Raw genomic sequence first — 23417 nt, 5'->3', positions numbered from 1 at the left:
CCCTATGGGTAGACCTTCAAAGGGAAGGCACTATGGGGAAAGTAATATTGGGCGTATGCTATAGGCCCCCAAACTAGAGGGAGGAGGGGGAGGCGGACCTCCTATCACAGCTTGGAATGGCAACAAGGATGGGAAATGTCATTATAATGGGGGACTATAATTATCCAGATATAGACTGGGCAGAAGGAACAGCGCATTTGTCTAAGGCTCGGCAGTTCCTAAGTATTTTGCAGGACAATTTCATGGGTCAGATGGTGAACGCACCAACAAGAAACAATGCGGTACTAGACCTACTGAATACAAACAATACTGACCTGATCACGGATATAGAAATACGGAGCAACTTAGGAAACAGTGACCATAGGTCAATTAGTTTCAGTATAAATCATAGAAATGGGAAACACAGGGGTAAGATAAGGACACTGAATTTCAAAAGAGCCAACTTCCCTGAACTGGGCTCTTTGCTAGAAAATATCAAATGGGATAGAACCCTGGGAACAAAGAACACGGAGGAAAAATGGGAGTGCTTCAAGAACATACTAAACTAAGGGATTTGCCAGTGTATCCCAAAAGGGAATACGTTTAAAACAGCATAAATAAACCCTGGGTAGCTAAACCCCAACATAAAAATGCATATTAAAACTAAAGAAAACGAGCCGAGGCGGGCGCGCGCCTGAGCGGGTGCACGCTCGCCCGCTATTGGCTCTAAATGGAGTGACAGGCGAGCGACGTAGATCTACGTCACTCTGCCTGGCCGGGGCTGACTGCCGCAGTAAATATACTGTGCGCAGTCGGCAACCGGTTAAGTATTGCAAGTAGTTTTTTTAAAAATGTTGCTACTCAAGTACTGAAAGTAAAAGTACAAGTACTGTGTTATGTAGTTATTAAAGAAAGAACTCAAAAGTTTGAACATCATATTGTTTTTTATTATTTCAAATGCAGCTTTTATTTATACATACAGTAGCTTTTATTTTCGTATGCGCTGATAATACACATGTTTTGAGCTTCATGAAATCTGCCATCTACTGTTCTGTCAGTGGTAATTTTTATAATTGTAACGAGTAACTATGCAGCACAAAAAAAAAATATCGGAGTAGAAGTATTGAAATCATTGAAAAAATGTAGTGAAGTAAAAGTGGAAGTAGGAGAAAAAAATTATACTCTAGGAAAGTACAGATACCGCCTTTCCGTACTTAAGTACAGTAGTGAAGTAGTTCTACTTAGTTACTATACATCTCTGGACCATGGGAAATGAACAGATGGACTAGACCTAGGACTTGCCCCAAGTGAGAAGCTAATACTGTCACCTTCTGTGAGGGCAACTCTACAGTATTCTCCTGAGTGTCCAAAATGTCATTATTATAATGAGATGAGTTGGCCTCCCCCAGAGGATGATCCATCCAAATTTGATCTGAGTCTGAATCAGAATTTGCCAGGACCCGCAAGATGGCCACTACTGGAAGCAATATCCTGGAAAAATGTCTTGAGTATGTGGACAGGCCAAAGGTTGTTGAATGGACCTGTAGTAAAACTCTCAGAAGCATGGGTGTATCGAAAAGCATATGTACACATCAGCTAGATCTAGAGAAAACTACAGCTGCTTTATCTGATGGTTTGAGTGATTGTTCTCGATAACTCCATATGAAATTTTGGATTTTGATTCTTCGTTCCATTTCCTGCCTAAATCTACTTTTCGACTAAGAATGCTGGATCGATGGCTCACTGTTGGAACAAGATTTGGTAACATTTGCTTAAAGCTTTAAAGAACCATAGTGGGATTCAGAGGAGTTGGAGGAGTGGAAATAAAATTCCAATGACTTCCTTACAGCACAGGCCCCACCGATCCTGAGCCTCCTCTGCCCAAATTTGCAATAATTCCTGCAATAACACCTACTGGGCAAATTTGAGTGAAATGAATTTTGCTGCTCCTAGCAAGGAGCATAGTTGGATTTAGGCATCCAAAGAAAGATGATTATGGATCTTTCAATCTCTTCTACAGCTCTTCTCAGGCCCGGTCACCTACACTTTGTTCTGGGCCTAAGTGACTAACCTAGGAGATTAGCCCCAAATCTAGACATCACTGATTCCATCTTGAATAGCCATTCAGCCCCACCCCCTTCTCCTGATTGGCTAACTGACTTTGATTGACATCCGTGGGAGCCAATGGCGCCGCAGATGTGTCTCAGCCAATCAGGAGGGATGGCCAAGGGACTTGTGGACATCACTGGAGAGAGAAGGAGCTTAGGTAAGTATTAGGGGGGCTGGGGAGGCTGCTACACCCAGAAGGCTTTTTATCATAATGCATAGAATGCATTAGGATTAAAAACCTTGTGACTTTACAACTCCTTTAAGTAACATTTACAGTTCTTGTCCCTCCCTTTAGCCTGTGACTGGACAGTGAAAGAAGAAGCAGCACACCGATTTGTCACTCTCCTCCCATCAGCATGCCTTTTTGCAAAACAACTGACAGACTGGTTGTGCTGCTTCTCTCTTCCCCAGTCTGAGCTCTGCTGTGCAGCAGACTGCAAGAGGCCAATACCAGGTCAAATGAAGGTACTTATACTGCTTGCAATAAATTTAAAGTGGTTGTATACTCTTACATATACCCAGTGAAGTGACTGGCCTCAGGTGATACACAGAAGGAAACAAATCCTCCTACAAAATGTGTACCTGTTTATCTGCAGCCTTCGCTTTACATCCAAAGTACAGAATATATACAGCATTTCTGAGCTTCAGAAGGCAGGGGGCGGAGATTTGATGTCATAAACTGCACAGCACAGAGCATAGGGCTGTGTGTAATTTAAAACTTGAGTGGGTGGAAAGGACACCCCCCCCCCATCTACACAGTCTGATAGGGAAACATACACAGCTATCACCTTCTATGTGCTGGAGGAGGTGAGGCTGCTTCCTGGGATTGCTTGGTGTCAGCATAGACTGCCATAAGCAACTCCACATAGCAGAGAAATGAGGGACTACACACTAGGTGCTTTGGATAAAGGCAAGTATACACTATAGAGGAATGGGCTTTGTTCATTTTTCATGTCAGAGGTTTACAACCACTTTAAGAATGTATTATTAAATACAGGGGTTCATTTCCCAAAACTGGAGAGTGCAAAATCTGTTGCAGTTCTGCATAGAAACCAATCAGCTTCCAGGTTTATATGTAAAAGCTTAAGGCTCGGTTCTCATTGAATCCACTGTGGGTTCCCGCATCGCACCCGACCCGCAGGCACTTCACACTGCCATATGCAAACCGCTGGGAGTATCAATACAAAGTTAATGACATCCCCAGATAAGTTTGCATATCGCAGTGCGAACTGTCAATTCAAACACGAATCGGACTGCATGGGTGTGAACATTCATGCGATAGGATTCTGTTGCGGACCAAAAAAAGGGTCCTGCACGAGTTTGGTCTGAATGCGATGCAAATTCAGTCATACAATCTGTATGGCTAAATTTGCATCACAAAGACATTGCATGTGATTTGCACAGCAGTGCAAGTGTGAATTACATGCAATGTCTGAAATCGCTATAGTGTGAACCGGGTGTTACTAAACACAGGAGCCTGCAGTCACTATATCTGCTCTCCCCAGGAGCCTGCAGTCACTATATCTGGTCTCCCCAGGAGCCTGCAGTCACTATATCTGCTCTCCCCAGGAGCCTGCAGTCACTATATCTAGTCTCCCCAGGAACCTGCAGTCACTATATCTGGTCTCCCACAGTACACAGAACATGGAAATGCAATTATTTTATTAAATATAAACGGCTAAATACTTTTTTTCATCAGTAGTATATAGCAGTCTTGTGACTTCTATCAGAGTCTGGTTAAAGCTTGTAGGAGGAGTTTTCATTCTACTCTGACTTTCCTATGAGGCTGCAGGACCTCTGACCCTCTGTCTGGACAGTGCTGATAGGCCCTGTGTTGATCACATGCACCCTTCCAAGAGAAAAAATACACACCAAACAGAGAATATACACAGTGATTCCAACGCAGGGCCGGCCTTTGGGGTGTGCGAGCTGTGCGGCCGCACAGGACGCCATGGGAAACAGGAGCGTTATGCGGCCATCAAAGCTCACAGCAGTCAGTTACTCACAGCCAGGACAAGTTACAGTAGGACTGTCTGAAGATGGGGCTGGCTAAAGATCAACGCACCTGAAAACAAAAAATGGCCGCGGCCGGCCTGACAGGTACACTGTGCATGCGCCGACGCCACTCGGGAAAGCCTGTACACATTCGGCTATTCTCGGGCAGACGGCGCATGCGCGGTAACGTGTTGGCGCCGGGGGCACCATTTTTAAATGCAAGGCGCACCATTTTTAAATGCAAGACCCCTCCACAGCCCTGCATCTCCTCAGGAGATGCAGGGCTGCGGCATGGTACAAGATATTCTCCAGGAGTATAACAAGCATGCTTTACTGCATATACAGACTGATTTTACTGTTGTGGGTTTAGTATCACTTTAATTGAAGCAGCTGAAGTTAGAAGCTGATTGGCTGCCATGCACATCTGCACCAGATTTTGCACCCTCCAGTTTTAGTAATTCAGCCCCACAGAGTTGCATTCAAAATGTTTTAAAGTCAATTATTTTTTAACTAAACTAAAAAAGATGTTATACTTACATGTTCTGTGAAAGAGGTAATGCAGAGAGCGGCCCCTAACCTCTCCTTCTGGGGTCTATTTTCAGCATTGTCCGCTCTTCTCCATGTGCCTCCACACCTTCCAATGGGAGCACACGTGCGGCCACGCTCTTGAGCTGGGCTGTGTGCATCCATAGACACATGCAGAGCTGCTCTGCCCCCCTCTCCCCACTCCCTCCTCACTGGATTTGACTTACAGCAGCAGGAGCCGATGGCTCCCATTGCTCTCAGCCCAGCATGTAGGGATAGAAGACAGAAGACCTGTGGATGGGCACCGCGCTGAATCAATGTAGGGCTCAGGTAAGTATTTAGGGAAGGGGTGGGGGAAGGGGGGGGGGAGGAACTGCAACTAGAAGGTTTTTTACCCTAATATATAGAAAGCATGAAGTTAAAAAAACCTTTTGACTTTAGAACCACTTTATTTTTGTGTCTGTTATATCTGCCCGGAGTTCAGCTTCAATTTAGTTGCCCTTTTCTCCATTCTCTCCAGTTCTCTAACTTCCTTTTTTTGTGAGCCGTAGCCGATAACAGAGCTAGGAATTCATAGACACACGTGTTTGGACTACAAAAGCAAGATTCCGGTGAACAAACATTTCTTTAGATCATCTTTGATGGATAGTCAATGACCAATCCCTGCCAACTGCTATTAACCGGCAATCATTCAGCGATATTTACCAGTCAGCTGACCGGAAATAATTCAACGATATTTACCAGTCAGCTGACCGGCAGTCATTTAACGATATTTACCAGTCAGCTGACCGGCAATCAGTCAACGATATTTACCAGTCAGCTGACCGGCAATCATTCACGGATATTTATCAGTCAGCTGACCGGCAATCATTTAATGATATTTACCAGTTGGCTGACTAGCAATCTGTCAATGATATTTACCAGTCAGCTGACTGGAAATCATTCAACAATATTTACCAGTCGGCTGACCAGCAGTCAGTCAACGATATTTACCAGTCAACTGATCGGCAATCAGTCAACGATATTTACTAGTCAGCTGATCGGCAATCATTTAACAATATTTACCAGTCAGCTGACCGGCAATCATTCAAAGATATTTACCAGTTGGCTGACCGGGAATTATTCAACGATATTTACCAGCTGGCTGACCAGCAATCATTCAACAATATTTACCAGTTGGCTGACCGGCAATCATTCAACGATATTTACCAGTCGGCTGACCAGCAATCTGCCAACGATATTTATCAGTCAGCTGACCGGCAATCATTTAATGATATTTACCAGTTGGCTGACTAGCAATCTGTCAATGATATTTACCAGTCAGCTGACTGGCAATCATTCAACAATATTTACCAGTCGGCTGACCAGCAGTCAGTCAACGATTTTTACCAGTCAACTGATCGTCAATCAGTCAAGATATTTACTAGTCAGCTGATCGGCAATCATTTAACAATATTTACCAGTCAGCTGACTGGCAATCATTCAAAGATATTTACCAGTTGGCTGACCGGGAATTATTCAACGATATTTACCAGTTGGCTGACCAGCAATCATTCAACAATATTTACCAGTTGGCTGACCGGCAATCATTCAATGATATTTACCAGTTGGCTGACCAGCAATCGGCCAATGATATTTACCAGCCAGCTGACCGGCAATCAGTCAACCATATTTACCAGTTGGCTGACCAGCAATCAGTCAATGATATTTACCAGTCAGCTGACTGGCAATCATTCAATGATATTTACCAGTTGGCTGACCAGTCATCAGTCAACAATATTTACCAGTCAGCTGACCGGCAATCAGTCAACGTTATTTACCAGTCAGCTGACCGGCAATCAGTCAACGTTATTTACCAGTCAGCTGACCGGCAATCAGTCAACGTTATTTACCAGTCAGCTGACCGGCAATAATTCAATGATATTTACCAGTTGGCTAACCAGCAATCAGTCAACGATATTTACCACTCAGCTGATCGGCAATCATTCAACAATATTTACCAGTTGGCTGACCAGCAATCAGTCAACGATTTTTACCAGTCAACTGATCGGCAATCAGTCAAGATATTTACTAGTCAGCTGATCGGCAATCATTTAACAATATTTACCAGTCAGCTGACCGGCAATCATTCAAAGATATTTACCAGTTGGCTGACCGGGAATTATTCAACGATATTTACCAGTCGGCTGACCAGCAATCAGTCAACGATATTTACAAGTCAGCTAACCGGCAATCATTCACCGATATTTATCAGTCAGCTGACCGGCAATCATTTAATGATATTTACCAGTTGGCTGACCAGCAATCGGCCAATGATATTTACCAGCCAGCTGACCGGCAATCAGTCAACCATATTTACCAGTTGGCTGACCAGCAATCAGTCAATGATATTTACCAGTCAGCTGACTGGCAATCATTCAATGATATTTACCAGTTGGCTGACCAGTCATCAGTCAACAATATTTACCAGTCAGCTGACCGGCAATCAGTCAACGTTATTTACCAGTCAGCTGACCGGCAATCAGTCAACGTTATTTACCAGTCAGCTGACCGGCAATAATTCAATGATATTTACCAGTTGGCTGATCGGCAATCAGTCAACAATATTTACCAGTCAGTTGACCAGCAATCATTCAACAATATTTACCAGTTGGCTGACCAGCAATCAGTCAACGATATTTACCAGTTGGCTGACCAGCAATCAGTCAACGATATTTACCAGTCAGCTGACCGGCAATCAGTCAACGATATTTACCAGCCAACCAGAGAGAGGGGGCGGGGCCGAACCATGGCTCAGTGTCTGAATGGATACACGGAGCTGAGACTCGGCTCGGGTGCCCCCATATCAAGCTGCTTGCTGTGGGGGCACTCAACAGGAAGGAGGGGCCAGGAGAGCCGAAGGGGCACCCAAGAAGAGGAGGATCCAGGCTGCCCCGTGCAAAACCAACTGCACAGAGGAGGTACTGTAAGTATAACATGTTTGCTATTTTAATAGAAAAAAAAAAACGAGAATTTACAATCACTTTAAGATTTGACATGGTGGGTATCTATTTATTTGGGAACCTCATCTTTTATTTGAGAACATTTGGTTGGCATGGGTTGCAAAAGGAAATTTTACTGTCTGAACTTCTCTGCACCCTCTTTCTGGTACTTGGGATCCCTCCCTCCCTTCTGCCCTCCTCTCTCCTCGAAATGTGGGTAGTTTACTGTGTTTGTTTGCCCTAAAATTCACTTTTTGTGTTTTTTAGCATTTCTTAGACCTTTGTGGTAATATCATGTGACAAAAAAAAAAAATTGGAACTGCCACTATTTTATGCTCTAGGGCAGGGGTCTCCAAAAGTTCTAAACAAAGGGCCACGTTATTGTCCTTCAGATGTTAGGGGTGCTGGACTGTGGCCTCTGGTAGTAGAAAATGTCCCGGCATCAGTGGGAGTAAATAGTGCCCCATCGTTGGTGTCAGTGGGAGGAATAGTGCCCCATCATTGGTGTCAGTGGGAGGAATAGTGCCCCATCTTTGGTGTCAGTGGGAGGAATAGTGCCCCATCATTGGTGTCAGTGGGAGGAATAGTGCCCCATCATTGGTATCAGTGGGAGTAATAGTGCCCCATCTTTGGTATCAGTGGGAGGAATAGTGCCCCATCATTGGTATCAGTGGGAGGAATAGTGTCCCATCATTGGTATCAGTGGGAGTAATAGTGCCCCATCTTTGGTATCAGTGGGAGGAATAATGCCCCATCATTGGTATCAGTGGGAGGAATAGTGTCCCATCATTGGTATCAGTGGGAGGAATAGTGCCCCATCATTGGTATCAGTGGGAGAAATAGTGCCCCATCATTGGTATCAGTGGAATGAATAGTGCCCCATCATTAGTATCAGTGAAAGGAATAGTGCCCCATCATTAGTATCAGTGAAAGGAATAGTGCCCCATCATTGGTGTCAGTGGGAAGAATTGTGCCCCATTATTGGTGTCATTGGGAGGAACTGCCCCCCATCACTAGTGTCATGGGGAGGAGTTGTGCCCCTTCATTGATATCAATGGGAAATGATGCCCCCATGTTGGTGTCAGAAAATGAAATATTTCCTCAAGGGCCAGCTAAAAGCAGGCTGCAGTTTGAAGACCCCTGCTCTAGCGTGTCTGCTTTCAGAAAATATATAATGTTTGGGGGTTTTATGTAATTTTCACACATGATTTTTTTTAACCACTTCTGGACCGGAAGGTTTTACCCCCTTAATGACCAGGCCATTTTTTGTGATTCGGCACTGCGTTATTTTAAGTGACAATTGCACGGTCGTGCGACACTGTACCCTAATAAAATTGATGTCCTTTGTTTTCCTACAAATAGAGCTTTCTTTTGGTGGTATTTGATCACCTGTGCAATTTTTATTTTTTGCGCTATAAACAAAAGCAGAGCGGCAATTTTGAAAAAAAAATATTTTTTTTACTTTCTGCTATATAACATCTTTAATAAAAAAAAAAAAAATAAGAAAATCTAATTGTTTCATCATTTTAGGCCAATTTATATTCTGCTACATATTTTTGGTACAAAAAAATCACAATAAGTGTATATTGATTGGTTTGCACAAAAGTTATCGTGTCTACAAAGTAGGAGAAAAATTTATGTCATTTTTATTTATTTCTTTTACTAGCAATGGTGGCGATCAGCGACTTTTAGCGGGACTGAGACATTGCAGCGGACAGATTGGACCCCTAACTGACATTTCTGACACTTTTGGGGGGATCAGTGACATTACTACAGTAATCAGTGCTAAAAATATGCCCTGTTACTGTAATAATGACACTGGCAGGGAAGGGGTTAACACCAGGGGCGATCAAAGGGTTAAATGTGTCCCTAGGGGGATCTTTGATAACTTTTGGGGGGGTTGTATTTACTGAATGAACACAGAGACCTGTGTTCCTAAATAAGATCCCCCCACACAGTTAGAAAGCATCCCCTAGGGCAGTGATAGCGAACCCTGGCACCCCAGATGATTTGGAACTACATTTCCCATGATGCTCATCTACTCTGCAGAGAGCATGAGCATTATGGGAAATGTAGTTCCAAAACATCTGGGGTGCCAAGGTTCGCCATCACTGCCTTAGGGACACATTTAACCCTTTGATCACCCCTGGTGTTAACCCCTTCGCTGCCAGTGTCATTATTACAGTAACAGTGCATATTTTTAGCACTGATTACTGCAGTAATGTCACTGGTCCCCCCAAAAGTGTCAAAAATGTCAGTTAGGGGTCCGATCTGTCCACCGCAATGTCGCAGTCCCGCTAAAAATCTCTGATCGCCGCCATTACAAGTAAAAAAATAAATAAAAATGACATAAATGTTTCCCCTAGTTTGTAGACGCGATAACTTTTGCGCAAACCAATCAATATACACTTATTGGGATTTTTTGTACCAAAAATATGTAGCAGAATACAAATTGGTCTAAAATGATGAAACAATTTGATTTTTACATTTTTTGGGGGGAATGTTATATAGCAGAAAGTGAAAAATATATATTTTATTTTTTTCAGAATTGTCACTCTTTTTTTGTTTATAACGCAAAAAAAAAAAAAATGGCACAGGTGATCAAATACCACCAAAAGAAAGCTCTCTTTGTGCGAAAAAAAGGACATCAATTTTATTTCGGTACAGCGTCGCACGACCGCACAATTTTCTGTTAAAATAACGCAGTGCCAAATCGTTCATTACTGTCAGAAAAGCGGTCTGCCGTGTTTACAATGGCAGACCGTTGCTCTGTCTCCACGGGGAGCGATTGCGGGTGCCCGGAGGCAATCGCAGCCGCCGGACTCACTGATTGGCTCCCCCTGTGGCGCACGCCCCCCCACAGCGGTACAGTTACGCCGTTTCGCGGGACAGAGCCAACCCGCTGCAGTATATGTACTGCTGGCGGTCGGCAAACATGAGTGCAAAAAATGCAAAAAAACGGCTCTGGCAGTGAAAAAGGTTATTAAATAAAGTTAATGTCCGGCCATGAAATCGAACGTTGAAGGAAGATGAAGTCTGCGTGCCGTAGCCAAATTTCATCACGTTGGAGGAACCATTGGTTTGCATACAGTCAACATGAGTCGGGGGATATAATGACCAGTATATATGCGACTTATAAATAGACCCACAGACCGGCGCTGTGACACTTCTAACGCAACCGCGGTATAATTCGACATTTTTTTTTTTTGTCCCTGCCGTCTCGGTGACCCTTGTCTGCTGCTTAGCAATAACAAAACACTTAATCGCTCGTTCAGCTGAGCCCGGACTGAACCGATGACATTTAGAACATTTAGCTTCCTCTCTCTCTCTCTGTCTTTCCTCTTGGACGCGGTTCCCCCACCGAGCGCCTTGTGGTTTCTTCTCTGTGCTAATTTAATCGCCGCCAAAACAAATTAACCCCTCCTGCACCACTGGGTGGGGGGTTAACGGACAGGCATCCAAGCTTATTCATCCCGTCCTGTCACCTTGCAGTCTAAATCATTGGCCAATTTTCAGTGGAACAGCAGCAGGGAGGGGGGGGGGGGGCGAGGGGAATCACCAACACCTAGCACGCCACTGGAAAAAAACGACCGTGGCATTATTTGTAAATGGCCTTACAGTCGATCTGTCACTCATTGCAATATTATGGAGCTGAGGAGATGCTATTGAAATCCATTTCACAATTAAAAGTCACCCTGCCTTTGCCAAGTAACCGGCGGTGGAAAATCAATGCATCTTCTCTCAACACCTTTAACGCTATGGGAGAAAGCTGACATGGGATCTGGGGATAGTATGCAGTTCCTGTACGCTGCAGATGACAATGGCTGCACAGAGAATTGTTTTTGTTTGACAGTTTAACCACTTAAGCCCCGGAGGATTTGGCTGCTCAAAGACCAGGGCCTATTTTGCAATTCGGCACTGCGTGACTTTAACGGACAATTGCGCGGTCGTGCGAACCCCACAAACAGAGCTTTATTTTGGTGGTATTTGATCACCTGTGCGATTTTTACTTTTTGCGCTATAAACAAAAAAAGAACGACAATTTTGAAAAAATAATATTTTTCACATTTTTTTTAAATGAAATTCTCAAAAAAAATGTAAAAATCAAATTTTTTTAACATTTTAGGCCAATTTCTTTTCTGCTACATATGTTTGGTAAACAAAATCGCAATAAGCGTATTTTGATTGGTTTGCGCAAAAGCTATTGCGTTTACTAACTACGGGAAAGATTTATGTCATTTTTTTTTTTTTTTTTTTAACGAGTAATGGCGGCGATCTGCGATTTTTTTTGCAGGACTGCGACATTGCGGCGGACAGATGGGACCCCTGACTGACATTGCGACGGACAGATTGGACCCCTGACTGCCCCCTATTGGCTCGTGGGCGAGTGACGTACCGGTACGTCACTTTGCCCAGGAGAGGCTGACCGCCGCAGTATATATATACTTGCAGCGGTCGGCAAGTGGTTAATATTCATGCACAATATGCCGCTGTTTCCAAAGGGCGCTGCATATTCAACCTATATATAGGTTATATGGTTTTTAATTACATAGTTCACACCGGTGTGGTCAGTTCCAGGGTGTTCCAGTTCCAGAAAATAAAAGTAGAACATTTTGCATTTTTCCTGCACTGGACTGTACTGGAACGCGGTAAAATGCATCAAGAACGCACCTAAATGCACCAAAAACGCACCGGAACACGAGTCCTTGTTTAAGCTTAACCACTTCTGGACCGAGCCCATTTTTGACACTTGTTGTTTACAAGTTAAAATCTGTATTTTTAGCTAGAAAATTTAGAACCCCAAAACATTATATATATATATATATATATATATATATTTTTTTTTTTTTTTTTTATTTATTTATTTTTAGTAAAGACTCTGGACTCTGGAGAATAAAATAGCGGCCGTTGCAATATTTTTTTTTTCATGCAGTATTTGCGCAGCGGTCTTTCAAACGCCATTTTTTGGGAAAAAATACATTTCACTGCATTTTAAAAAAACAAAACTTTCTGATTAAAAAAAAGAAAAACTAAACAGTAAAGTTAGCCTATTTTTTTTTATATATTGTGAAAGATGATGTCACACCGAATAAATAGATACCTAACATGTTACAGTTTAAAATTGCGCACACTTGTGGAATGGCGACAAACTACGATACATAAAAATCTCCATAGGTGATGCTTTAAAATTTGTTAACCTTTGCTTATTTAGAGTTACAGAGTAGCTCTTTTTTGAGAATTATTGCTCTCGCTCTGGCGATCGTGGCGATACCTCACATGTGTGGTTTCAACAGCGCTTTAATTTGCGGGCGTGACGTAAGAATGCGTTTTCTTTCATGCGCGAGCTCACGGCGATGGGGGCGCTTTAACATTTTTTTTCCTATTTATTTTATTTATTTTCTAATTTTAGCACAGTTTAAAAAAAAAAAAAAATAATAATCTGATCACTTTTATTGCTGTCACAAGCAATGTAAACAATGCATCCCTTGTGACAGTAATAGGCAGTGACAGGTACTCTTTATGGAAGGATCGGGGGTCTAAAAGACCCCAAACCCTTCCACTGCACTTCAAAGTATTCAAAATGCCGAAATCTGCATTTTTGAATGCTGACAGTTTTTGAAATTCTGTGCCTTTAGCCGCTGAGTAACCCGGACGTGCCGTCATCACGCCTCTTCTGGGTTACTACATCAGAGACCCGATCAAAGCCTAATTTGGCATCGGGACTGTGTATGATAAGATGACACAGAGCTAAACGTGTCCTTCCTTTTTTTTTTTTTTTTTTTTTTTTTATTACTGATAATGGGACAATGTAGCAAATAAAGCACTAGCAAAAATGAAAAAAAAAAAATTCTCACAATATACTGGACGACCTCTGCAATCATAAGCACTGCCCTTAGGCATACCTACATATTTGGGATAACTCTCCTTTTATAAGTCCTGAAATTTGGCTAAAGTCCTAAAAAAAAAAGTCAGATGGGGGGGGTTAGGTTTGAAAAGATGGTGCAGGACTTAAAGGGTTTGATTTACTAAAAATTGGAGAGTGCAAAATCCTGGTGCAGCTGTTTATGGTAGCCAATCAGCTTCCAGGTTTCATTGTCAAGGCTTAATTGAACAAGTGGAAGTTGGAAGCTGATTGGCTGCCATGCACAGCTGCACCAGATTTTTCAGTTTTAGCGAATCTCCCCCTAAAGCTGAATACGCACTATACAACTTTTGTCGTTAAATTTCCTTTAGATTTACCTTCAACTATGTAGTACATGGCCCTGCCTGATTGCATACAAATTTAAAGTGTTTAGATCTGACCTTATATTATATGGTTTTGGTAAATCTAAAAGAAAAAATGTAAAGAAAATTGTATAGTGTGTATCCAGCTAAAGTGCTCTTTTTTTATTACTACTGATAATAGAACAATATGGTTGATTTACTAAAGGCAAATCGACTGTGCACTTTACAAGTGCAGTTTCTCCAGAGCTTAGTAAATGAGCAGAAGTGCATGTGATTGGGTATTTTTTTGCAGCTGCACTTACAGAGTGCAACTGCTCTTTGCAAAGTGCACTGTCTATTTGCCATTACTAAATCAAATAGCAAATACGAAAAACAACAAAAATAAATATCTTGCAGCATGCTGGACAATCTCTGCATCCATAATCCTTAAGGCTGCATTCACATGTCAGCTTATAATCGCGGGCAGAACCGCCGCGGTTCCGCCCGCGATTCGGAGATTTATTGCAAATCGCGGGACGCCTAGCGTTGCCCGTTGATTTGCAATAGCCCCCCAAACGCCGAGCGATGTTGCCGTGATTTACGCCCGCCGAATCGCGGCAACATCGCGCAAACAAAATCGCGGGACGCAATACGCTCCAAAAAAGTACAAGAGCTTCTTCCGCGATTCGGCGGGCGTAAATCGCGGCAACATCGCTCGGCGTTTAGGGGGTTATTGCAAATCAACGGGCAACGCTAGGCGTCCCGCAATTTGCAATAAATCTCCGAATCGCGGGCGGAACCGCGGCGGTTCTGCCTGCGATTATAAGCTGACATGTGAATGCAGCCTTAGGCATCCCTATACATTTGCAATACGTCTTCTTTTTTAAGTCCTCAAAATTGCCTCATACTGTCAAAACTGACTTCCCATTCAAAATCAAATGGGGGAGGGGGTTGGGAATGGTAATATGGTGTAGCATTTAAAGTGTCCTTCTTTTGTCACTAGGGATAATGGAACAATGTAGCAAATAAAGAACAATAAATATCTTACAGCATGCAGGACAATCTCTGCAATCACAATAAGCACTGTCCTTTGCCATTCCTACATTGTTGTAGTAAGGCCTTCTTTTTTTTTTTAAAGTCCTCAAAATTGTCTGAAATTGACAAAAATTACTTCCCTTAAAAAAAAAGTTAAATGGGAGGGGGTTGGGTATGATAAGATGGCACAGGACTTAAAGGGGTTGATTTACTAAAGGCAAATAGACTGTGCACCATGCAAGTACAGTTTTTCTTCCGCAAGTGTGTTTGCTCCAGAGCTTGGAAAATGAGGTAAAGCTTCACTTTGCAAAGAATATCCAATCACATGCAAGGAAAATGAAAAAAAAAACAGCATTCTTGCTTGCACATGATTGGATGATGAAAGTCAGCAGAGCTTCCCCTCATTTACTATTCACAGGAGTAACTGCCCTTGCAGAGTGCACAGTCTATTTGCCTTTATATTATATTAATATATTATATATTATTATATTATTACTAATGATAATGGGACAATGTAGCAAATAAAGAACTAGCAAAAATTAGAACAAAAATATCTATTGCAGCATGCTGGACAATCTCTGCAAAACAGAAGGCATCCCTACATTTGCAGTAAGGCTTTTTTAAGTCCTGAACATTGGCTGCTATTGTCTAAATTGACTTCCCCTAAATGTCCATTGGGGAAAAAAAAAGGGGGGGGTTGGGTATGATAAGATAGCACAGGATTGAAAGGGTCCTTCTATTTTATTACAACTGTTAGTGGGGCATTGTTGCAAGTAAAGAACCAGAAACAAAATTAGAACAAAACATATCTTCCAGCATGCTGGACAATCTCTGCCAGCAAAAAACAGAAGGCACCCCTACACATTTGAAATAAGTATTCTATTTAAGTCGTGAAAATTGGCTGAAATTGTCAAAAATGTATTGCACTAAAAAAATCAAATGGGGGGGGGGGGGGGTTGGGTATAAGATGGTGGGGGACTTAAAGGGGTTGATTTACTAATGGCAAATAGATTGTGCACTTTGCAATGCGCAGTTGCATTCAGCAAGAGAAGTTGCTCCAGATCTTAGTAAATGAGGGGGAGCTCAGTTGACTTCCATCATCCAATCACCTACAAGCAAAAATGCTGTTTTTTTTTTTTCCTGGCATGGGATTGGGTATTCTTTGCAAAGTGAAGCTTTACCTAATTTTCTAGACTCTGGAACAACTGCACTTTGCAAAGTGCACAGTCTATTTGCCTTTAGTAATTCAACCCCCCTAGTGTCTTTTTTTTATACTACTGATAATTGGACAACGTAGCAAATAAAGATCTAGAAAAAATAAGAACAAAAAATATCTTGCAGCATGCTGGACAATCTCTGCAACCATAAGCACTGTCCTTAGGCATCCCTACATATTGTCTACTATGTCTTCTTTTTTAACTCCTGAAAATTGCCCGAAAATTGTCAAAATTGACTTCCCCTAAAAAGTAAAATGGGGGATTGGGTATAAAATGGCGCTGGATTTAAAGTGTCCTTTTTTGTTACTCCTGATAATGAGACAATGTAGCAAATAAAGAACTAAATAAAACCATCTTGCAGCATGCTGGACAATCTCTGCAACTGCAAGCACTATCCTTAATCATTCCTGCATATTTGTGATGTCTTCTTTTTTAAGTCCTGAAAATTGCCCCAAATTGTCAAAAGTGGCTTAGCCTAAAAAAAAAAAAATCAAATGGGGGGGGGTTGGGTATAAGATGGCGTGGGACTTCTTACTACTGATACTACTGGGACAAGGTGACAAATAAAGATCTAGAAAATATGAGAACAAAAAATATCTTGCAGCATGCTGGACAATCTCTGCAATCAAAAAACAGAAGGCATCCCTACACATGTGAAATAAAAATTATTTTTAAGTCCTGAAAATTTTCCCAAATTGTCAAAAGTGGCTTGGCCTAAAAAAAAAAAATCAAATGTGGGCGTTGGGTATAAGTTGGCATGGGACTTAAGGTATATTTTTATTACTACTGATACTACTGGGACAATGTGGCAAAAAAGATCTAGAAAAAATGAGAACAAAAATTATCTTTCAGCATGCTGGACAATCTCTACAATCAAAAAACAGAAGGCATCTCTACCCATCTGAAATAAAAATTATTTTTAATTAATTTAATTTAAATTTTATAAAGTCCTGAAAATTGTCTGAAATCATCAAAAATTGATTGCCCTAAAAAGAAATCAAATGGGGGGGGGGGGGGTTGGATGTAATATGGTGCGGGACTTAAGGTATATTGTTTATTACTACTGATACTACTGGGACAATGTAGCAAGTAAAGATCTAGAAAAAATGAGAACAAAAATTGGCAAATAAAGATCTAGAAAAAATGAGAACAAAAATTATCTTTCAGCATGCTGGACAATCTCTGTAATCAAAAAACAGAAGGCATCTCTACCCATTTGAAATAAAAATTATTTTTAATTAATTAAATTAAAATTTAATAAAGTCCTGAAAATTGTCTGAAATCATCAAAAATGGATTGCCCTAAAAAGAAATCAAATTGGGGGGGGGGGGGGGTTGGATGTAATATGGTGCGGGACTTAAGGTATATTGTTTATTACTACTGATACTACTGGGACAATGTAGCAAGTAAAGATCTAGAAAAAATGAGAACAAAAATTGGCAAATAAAGATCTAGAAAAAAATGAGAACAAAAATGATCTTGCAGCATGCTGGACAATCTCTGCAATCAAAAAACAGAAGTTATCCCTACACATTTTATAAGGTAATTAAAGGTATTGCCCCAATAAAAAATCAAATGGGGGGGGGCGGGGTTGATTATAATATGGTGCGGGACTTAGTGTATCTTTTTTATTACTACTGATACTACTGGGACAATGTAGCAAATAAAGATCTAGAAAATATGAGAACAAAAATTATCTTGCACCATGCTGGACAATCTCTGCAGAATCCCTACACATTTGAAAAAAAAATAAATCCTTTTTAAAATTGTCTGAAATTGGAAAAAATCGCTTGCCCTAAATAAATCAAATGTGGGGGGGGGGTTGGGTATAAGATGGCAAGGGACTTAAAGTGTCTTTTTTTTTTTTTTTTTTTAATTACTACTGATTACTGAGACAATGTAGCAAATAAAGATCTAGAAAGAATTAGAACAAAAAATATCTTGCAGTATGCTGGACAATCTCTGCAACCATAAGCACTATACTTAATCATTCTTACATATTTGCAGTATCTTCTTTCTTAAGTCCTGAAAATTGCCCTAAATTGTCAAAATTTACTTCCCCTAAAAAGTCAAATGAAGGGTTGGTTATAATATGATGGTTTGGGACTCAATGTGTTCTTATTTTGGTACTAGTGATAATGGGACAATGTAACAAAAAATGGGAACAAAAAAATATCTTGCAGCATTCTGGACAATCTCCTGCAATCATAACACAGAAGGCACTCCTGCATATTTGCAGTAGGTCCTCATTTCTAAAAAAATTGGCTGCCATTGTCAAAATGTACTTCCCCTAAAAAAAAAGTCCAGTATGGGGTTGAGTATGATACGATGGTGAAGAACTTAAAGTACCCTTCATTTTATATGATCAAAAGTATTAAACATGAACCATATGCATCAAATAAAGGAAGTTGACCACATCAAGAGAAAACGGCATTAAATAAAATTTTATCAAAAATGGGTAGATCAGTTAAAAAAAAAAAAAATGGAGGGGTTCCACCAACCGCGGCATGTATAGGCAATAATGTAACAAATCCATACAAGAAACTGTAAATGTTTTTTTTTTTAAATATTTAAATTGCATGCCTTTGGGAAAATACATTGTTGGGGGTCGGAAAGCACGTCTTAAAGAGTTTCTATTAATCAGGCATGCACGGCTCTCATATTTTACCTTTGCCGCAAAGATATGAAATGGATTAATGCAGCCGCTGGTGGGAAAAGATGAATAAAAGCTGCTATGAAGTAACATCTCGCATTGATTGTAGAATATAAATCAGCTGTGATTTATACCGTGTCAGGATTGTAACTTTTATCAGAGAGAGGGTTGCGAGGCGCCTGAAGATACAATGCAGCTGTCAGAGGATTGCAACCTTTGGGTAGGGGACTGTGGACTGACAGCTGAGTGACAGTTTCCCTCCCGGGGGGGTGGGGGGCAAAAGCTGGAATATTCTCCCCGTCATCAGCGGGCACTTGTAGGGCTAGGAACACACAGATTGCAAGTAATAGAAGCTGGCACGTAGCCAGAGACTCACCACCGAGAAGTTGTGTGCGGTACAGTTGTCCCCGCTGAAGTTGCAGCTCTTGAGCATCTCCGCCAGTTGGTGACCAGTCCGGTTGACTATGTCCAACATGTCCGGGTCAGGGTACATTAAATCCGAGGCTCGGTGCCCATCTCGGTCCTTCGGAGGGAGTCCCGTCAAGTTGGCCAGGTGGTAAATGTCAGCGTCCGACATCGCCGAGTGCCTGAACCGGTTGATGTTACAGATGGTTACGGCCGGGAAGATCATCTCGCCCATCACTTCCTCGTCCAAGGACGTAACGTAGGGGTGTTCAAGGTAATACAAGGCACACTTCGCCGCCTGGTACAGAAAAAACACCAGAGATGCCAAAAACGCCACTGCCCAGAGACTCCTCTTGACGCCCAGCCTACCCGTCCTGAAGATATGCCGCAGTCCATGTAGAGTGCTGGTCCTGGCGAAACCTGCCAAGTCCCGGTTTGCCGATGCAGCCTCATCCCCGATCAGGCTTTCCCTCTCCCCTTCCTCTTTCTCTTTCTGGTTCCCATCTTCGTCTGCAAACTTGATCTTGCAGACTATCTCGATGGGCATTGGCAAAGCAAGTTTTTTTAGGGAGACAGGGCTACGGAGGGGGTCTTCAGAACCAGGAACAACCCCCTTTCGCCCCGTTCCCCCTTACGCACGTCCCAAAGCACTTTTACCTCGACGGTGTCAAGACGCTGACGGAATAGTCTCTTGCTCCGATTCCTTACTTCTCGTGTCCTCCCACCCCCCCCTCTTGCATTTCCCGAAAGAGAAAATTGAAAGAAAAGCCGAGGAACAAAAAAAAAAAAAAAAGACGACTGATTAGAGGAAAATCGGTGCCAGGGGAGAGCAGGAGGGCTTTTCCGCTGTTCAATTCAGCACGGTCCTTCTTTCCTTTAAGGTTCGTCTTCCAGTGACTTTGCTTATCTCGGCGAGCACAGCTGTGCAAGGGATGAAAATCTTGTCTTCTTTGCTGCTTTCTCTCCCAGCGCAGGCAGCGAGCATTGAAACAACTGCTAAGACAATCTCCTGTCTGAGGGATGGAGAGGGATCCCCATATTACAAGGGAGGAGAGGAGGGGGAGTAATAGCTGAGAGTGCCTGTGTGTGTGTATGTATGTGTGTGTGTGTGTGTATGTGTGTGTGTGTGTGTGGAGTATAAATCTGAATGAAATGCCTTAAGCAGCTCTGGGCAGTGAGTTGCATGCAGGCGGGGTGAGACAGCACACTATGTTCCTAAGTCAGCTTGCCACACTTGTTTGAATAAGTGCATTGGGGAAAAGCGACATTTTCCCAAATCCCATCTAGGCGTGCTTCCATTGCCCCTAAATTGCATCCTTCCCCCCTATCACACTTCTGCCCTAATTAAATTAAAGTAGTGTTCTTTTTTTTAGCTTAACACATTGAGCATAATAAAATACATTTGTTAAAATTCTTACCCCAGCAGTTTACAAACTTACTGCTGGCTCTTGCTCTTTCAGTTTTGCTTCCACGAACATCCAGTTTTCAGAGGGGTGTTACAAAACCCAGGAGCTTGCATTCACTATATCTGGTCTCCCCAGGAGCCTGCAGTCACTATATCTGGTCTCCCCAGGAGCCTGCAGTCGCTATATCTGGTCTCCCCAGGAGCCTGCAGTCACTATATCTGGTAATATGAAATGTTTGGTTCACATACTCTTTAACTACTTCCCACCCAAGGATGTCTGTGTATGTTCTTGGGTTTCAGTGGTTATAACGGGATGATGCCCACACCTATAGGCATCATCCCGGTATCATTCTTTTCAGACGGAAATTCTCTTTCATGCAGAAGTAAATTGACTGGCTAATTAGCCACTCAATCACTTCTGCGGGAGGTGGAAGGGGGTCCCACCACCGCTATCTTGGGCCCTACTATCCCATTGCGGAGGCTGGGAGTGATGCGACCGGTGGTGATGGCTGCCCTGTACAGAAAGAGAGGAACCTTTGTCGTTCCCCTATGTGTAAAACCCCAGAAGCTTCCCCAGTCACTTCTAGGGATGATCGAACGGTTCGGGCCGACCATCGGTTCGACCCGAAGGTTCGGCCGAATTTAGAACTTTTTGCTGAAAAAGTTCGGAATTCGGCAACCAGAACTGACCAAAATGCAATGGGCCAGGAAATGGGCTTTAAAAGCCCATGATTGGACCAGAACCATTAGTAAAAGCCAATTGAGGGTGCAGAAGAATGCTAGGAATGTGATTGGAGTGACTAGGGGGTCCAGAGGCCAATCATTAGTGAATACGCCCCCCAGTATATAAGATAGCCCCTGCCAAATTTCAACCATTTTAATACAGGGAGATGGAAGAGAGTGGAAGCAGTTCTGTTACTTCAGCTTCAAAGTATCATTTAGCAATTATTAGTGTGAGGAAAGGGATATCTAGTGTAGTTAGGGTGCTATTTTCCACTTTAGTTCGCTTCAAAAATCAAGTTTCTGTAGGGAAAGTGTTAAGTGCCAGGGTGACCGTAGTGTAGTGTAGGGTGAACTGACACTGACTGCAGTGGCAGGGTGACCAAACCCTTCCATTTCAGGGTGACCGCTATAGAGAAAAGATTGTTTTCTCTTATGTGACTTTCAGAGCAGGGATATGGCTTCTCCCCTGTCAGCCTGCTTTTTGCTGCAGGCGTTGATAGGGCTTTTTTGAGGACAAGTTTGGAGTCAGGCATGACATCTGAACTTGTGTATAGGGGTATATATACACACACATGTATGTATATATACACCTACACATATATAGGTGTGAAAATATATAGGTGTGAAAATAGCAGAACACTATGCTTGCGCTAATGAAATAATTAACAGGCATATGGCTCCGCTCCTTTCACACCTATATGTGTGTATGTGTATAATACATATAAGTGTGTGTGTATATATACCGCTATACACAAGTTCAGATGTTTTGCCTGACTCCAAAGACCCACAAAAAATGCCCAAAAAAAACGCCTGCGCCAAAAAAAAAAACGCCCAGTTGTGTTATTGCAGGCTTTTTTTTGGGCATTTTTTTGGGGTCTTTGGAGTCAGGCAAAACATCTGAACTTGTGTATAGGGGTATATATACACACACACTTATATGCATTATACACATACACACATATAGGTGTGAAAGGAGCGGAGCCATGTGCCTGTTAATTATTTCATTAGCGCAAGCATAGGGTTCTGCTATTTTCACACCTATATATGTGTAGGAGTACAGTTGTGTTCAAAATTATTCAACCCCCACTGAAATTGATGGTTTTGGCCAGTTTGACATTGATTTTGATCATTCAGTCATCCTGCTTACAATAAAATCAAAGAGGCACGTGTAGGTCAGACAAATATAACATAACATTTATAATGAAATAACCACAAATGTCTTTTCTGTGCTCACATCATTATCAGTTTTATTCAACCCCCAAGTGACATTCAATCTTAGTACTTAGTACAACATCCTTTTACAGTTATAACAGCTTTTAAACGTGAAGCATAGCTTGACACAAGTGTCTTGCAGCAATCTACGGGTATCTTCACCCATCCGTCATTGGCAAAAGCCTACAGTTCAGTCACATTCTTAGGCTTGTGCACTGCAACTGCTTTCTTTAAGTCCCACCAGAGGTTCTCAATCGGATTTAAGTCTGGTGACTGTGATGGCCACTCCAAAATGTTTCAGCCTTTAATCTGCAACCATGCTCTAGTGGACTTGGAGGTATGCTTGGGATCATTGTCCTGTTGAAAGGTCCAACGTCTCCCAAGCCTCAGGTTTGTGACGGACTGCATCACATTGTCATCCAATATCTCCTGCTACTGAAGAGAATTCATGGGACCTTGCACACGCTGAAGCTTCCTTGTACCTGCAGAAGCAAAACAGCCCCAAAGCATGATTGACCCCCCGCCATGCTTCACAGTAGGCAAGGTGTTCTTTTCTTCATAGGCCTTGTTCTTCCTCCTCCAAACATAGCGTTGATCCATGGGCCCAAACAGTTCTAATTTTGTTTCATCAGTCCACAGAACACTATCCCTAAACTTCTGTGGTTTGTCCACATGACTTTTGGCATACTGCAATCGACTCTTCTTATTCTTTGGAGACAGCAAGGGGGTGCGCCTGGGAGTTTTGGCATGGAGGCCTTCATTACGCAGTGTGCGCCGTATTGTCTGAGAAGTAACTTCAGTACCCACATCTGACAAATCTTTTCTCAGTTCCTCAGCAGTCACAGAGGGACTTTTCTCCACTCGACGCTTCAGGTAGCGCACAGCAGTCGAAGTCAGCATCTTCTTTCTGCCACGACCAGGTAGCGTTTCAACAGTGCCCTTTGCCTTGAATTTGGGAATGATGCTTCCTATGG

The 23417-nt window shown here is 42.3% G+C and overlaps 1 protein-coding gene across 2 annotated transcripts in view; it reads right to left on the bottom strand.

The window, feature by feature from the left end:
- Positions 1–19829, bottom strand: part of ASIC4 (acid sensing ion channel subunit family member 4) — a 567147-nt gene extending 547318 nt beyond the window's left edge. For both annotated transcript variants that reach the window (XR_014225389.1, XM_082260095.1), the window contains exon 1: positions 19075–19829. Coding sequence is in view for 1 of the 2 variants with exons in the window: in XM_082260095.1 (XP_082116221.1) it covers positions 19075–19650 (576 nt within the window). In the remaining variant the exon portion in view is untranslated. The remainder of the gene's footprint in view (positions 1–19074) is intronic.
- Between the last annotated feature and the right edge of the window lie 3588 nt (positions 19830–23417).

Source organism: Pelophylax lessonae (assembly GCF_965119305.1).
Source record: "Pelophylax lessonae genome assembly, chromosome: 6".
In the NCBI taxonomy this organism is placed as follows: Eukaryota; Metazoa; Chordata; class Amphibia; order Anura; family Ranidae; genus Pelophylax; species Pelophylax lessonae.
Note: the sequence above shows the minus strand (reverse complement) of the source record. Positions and strands in the feature narration are given on the sequence as shown.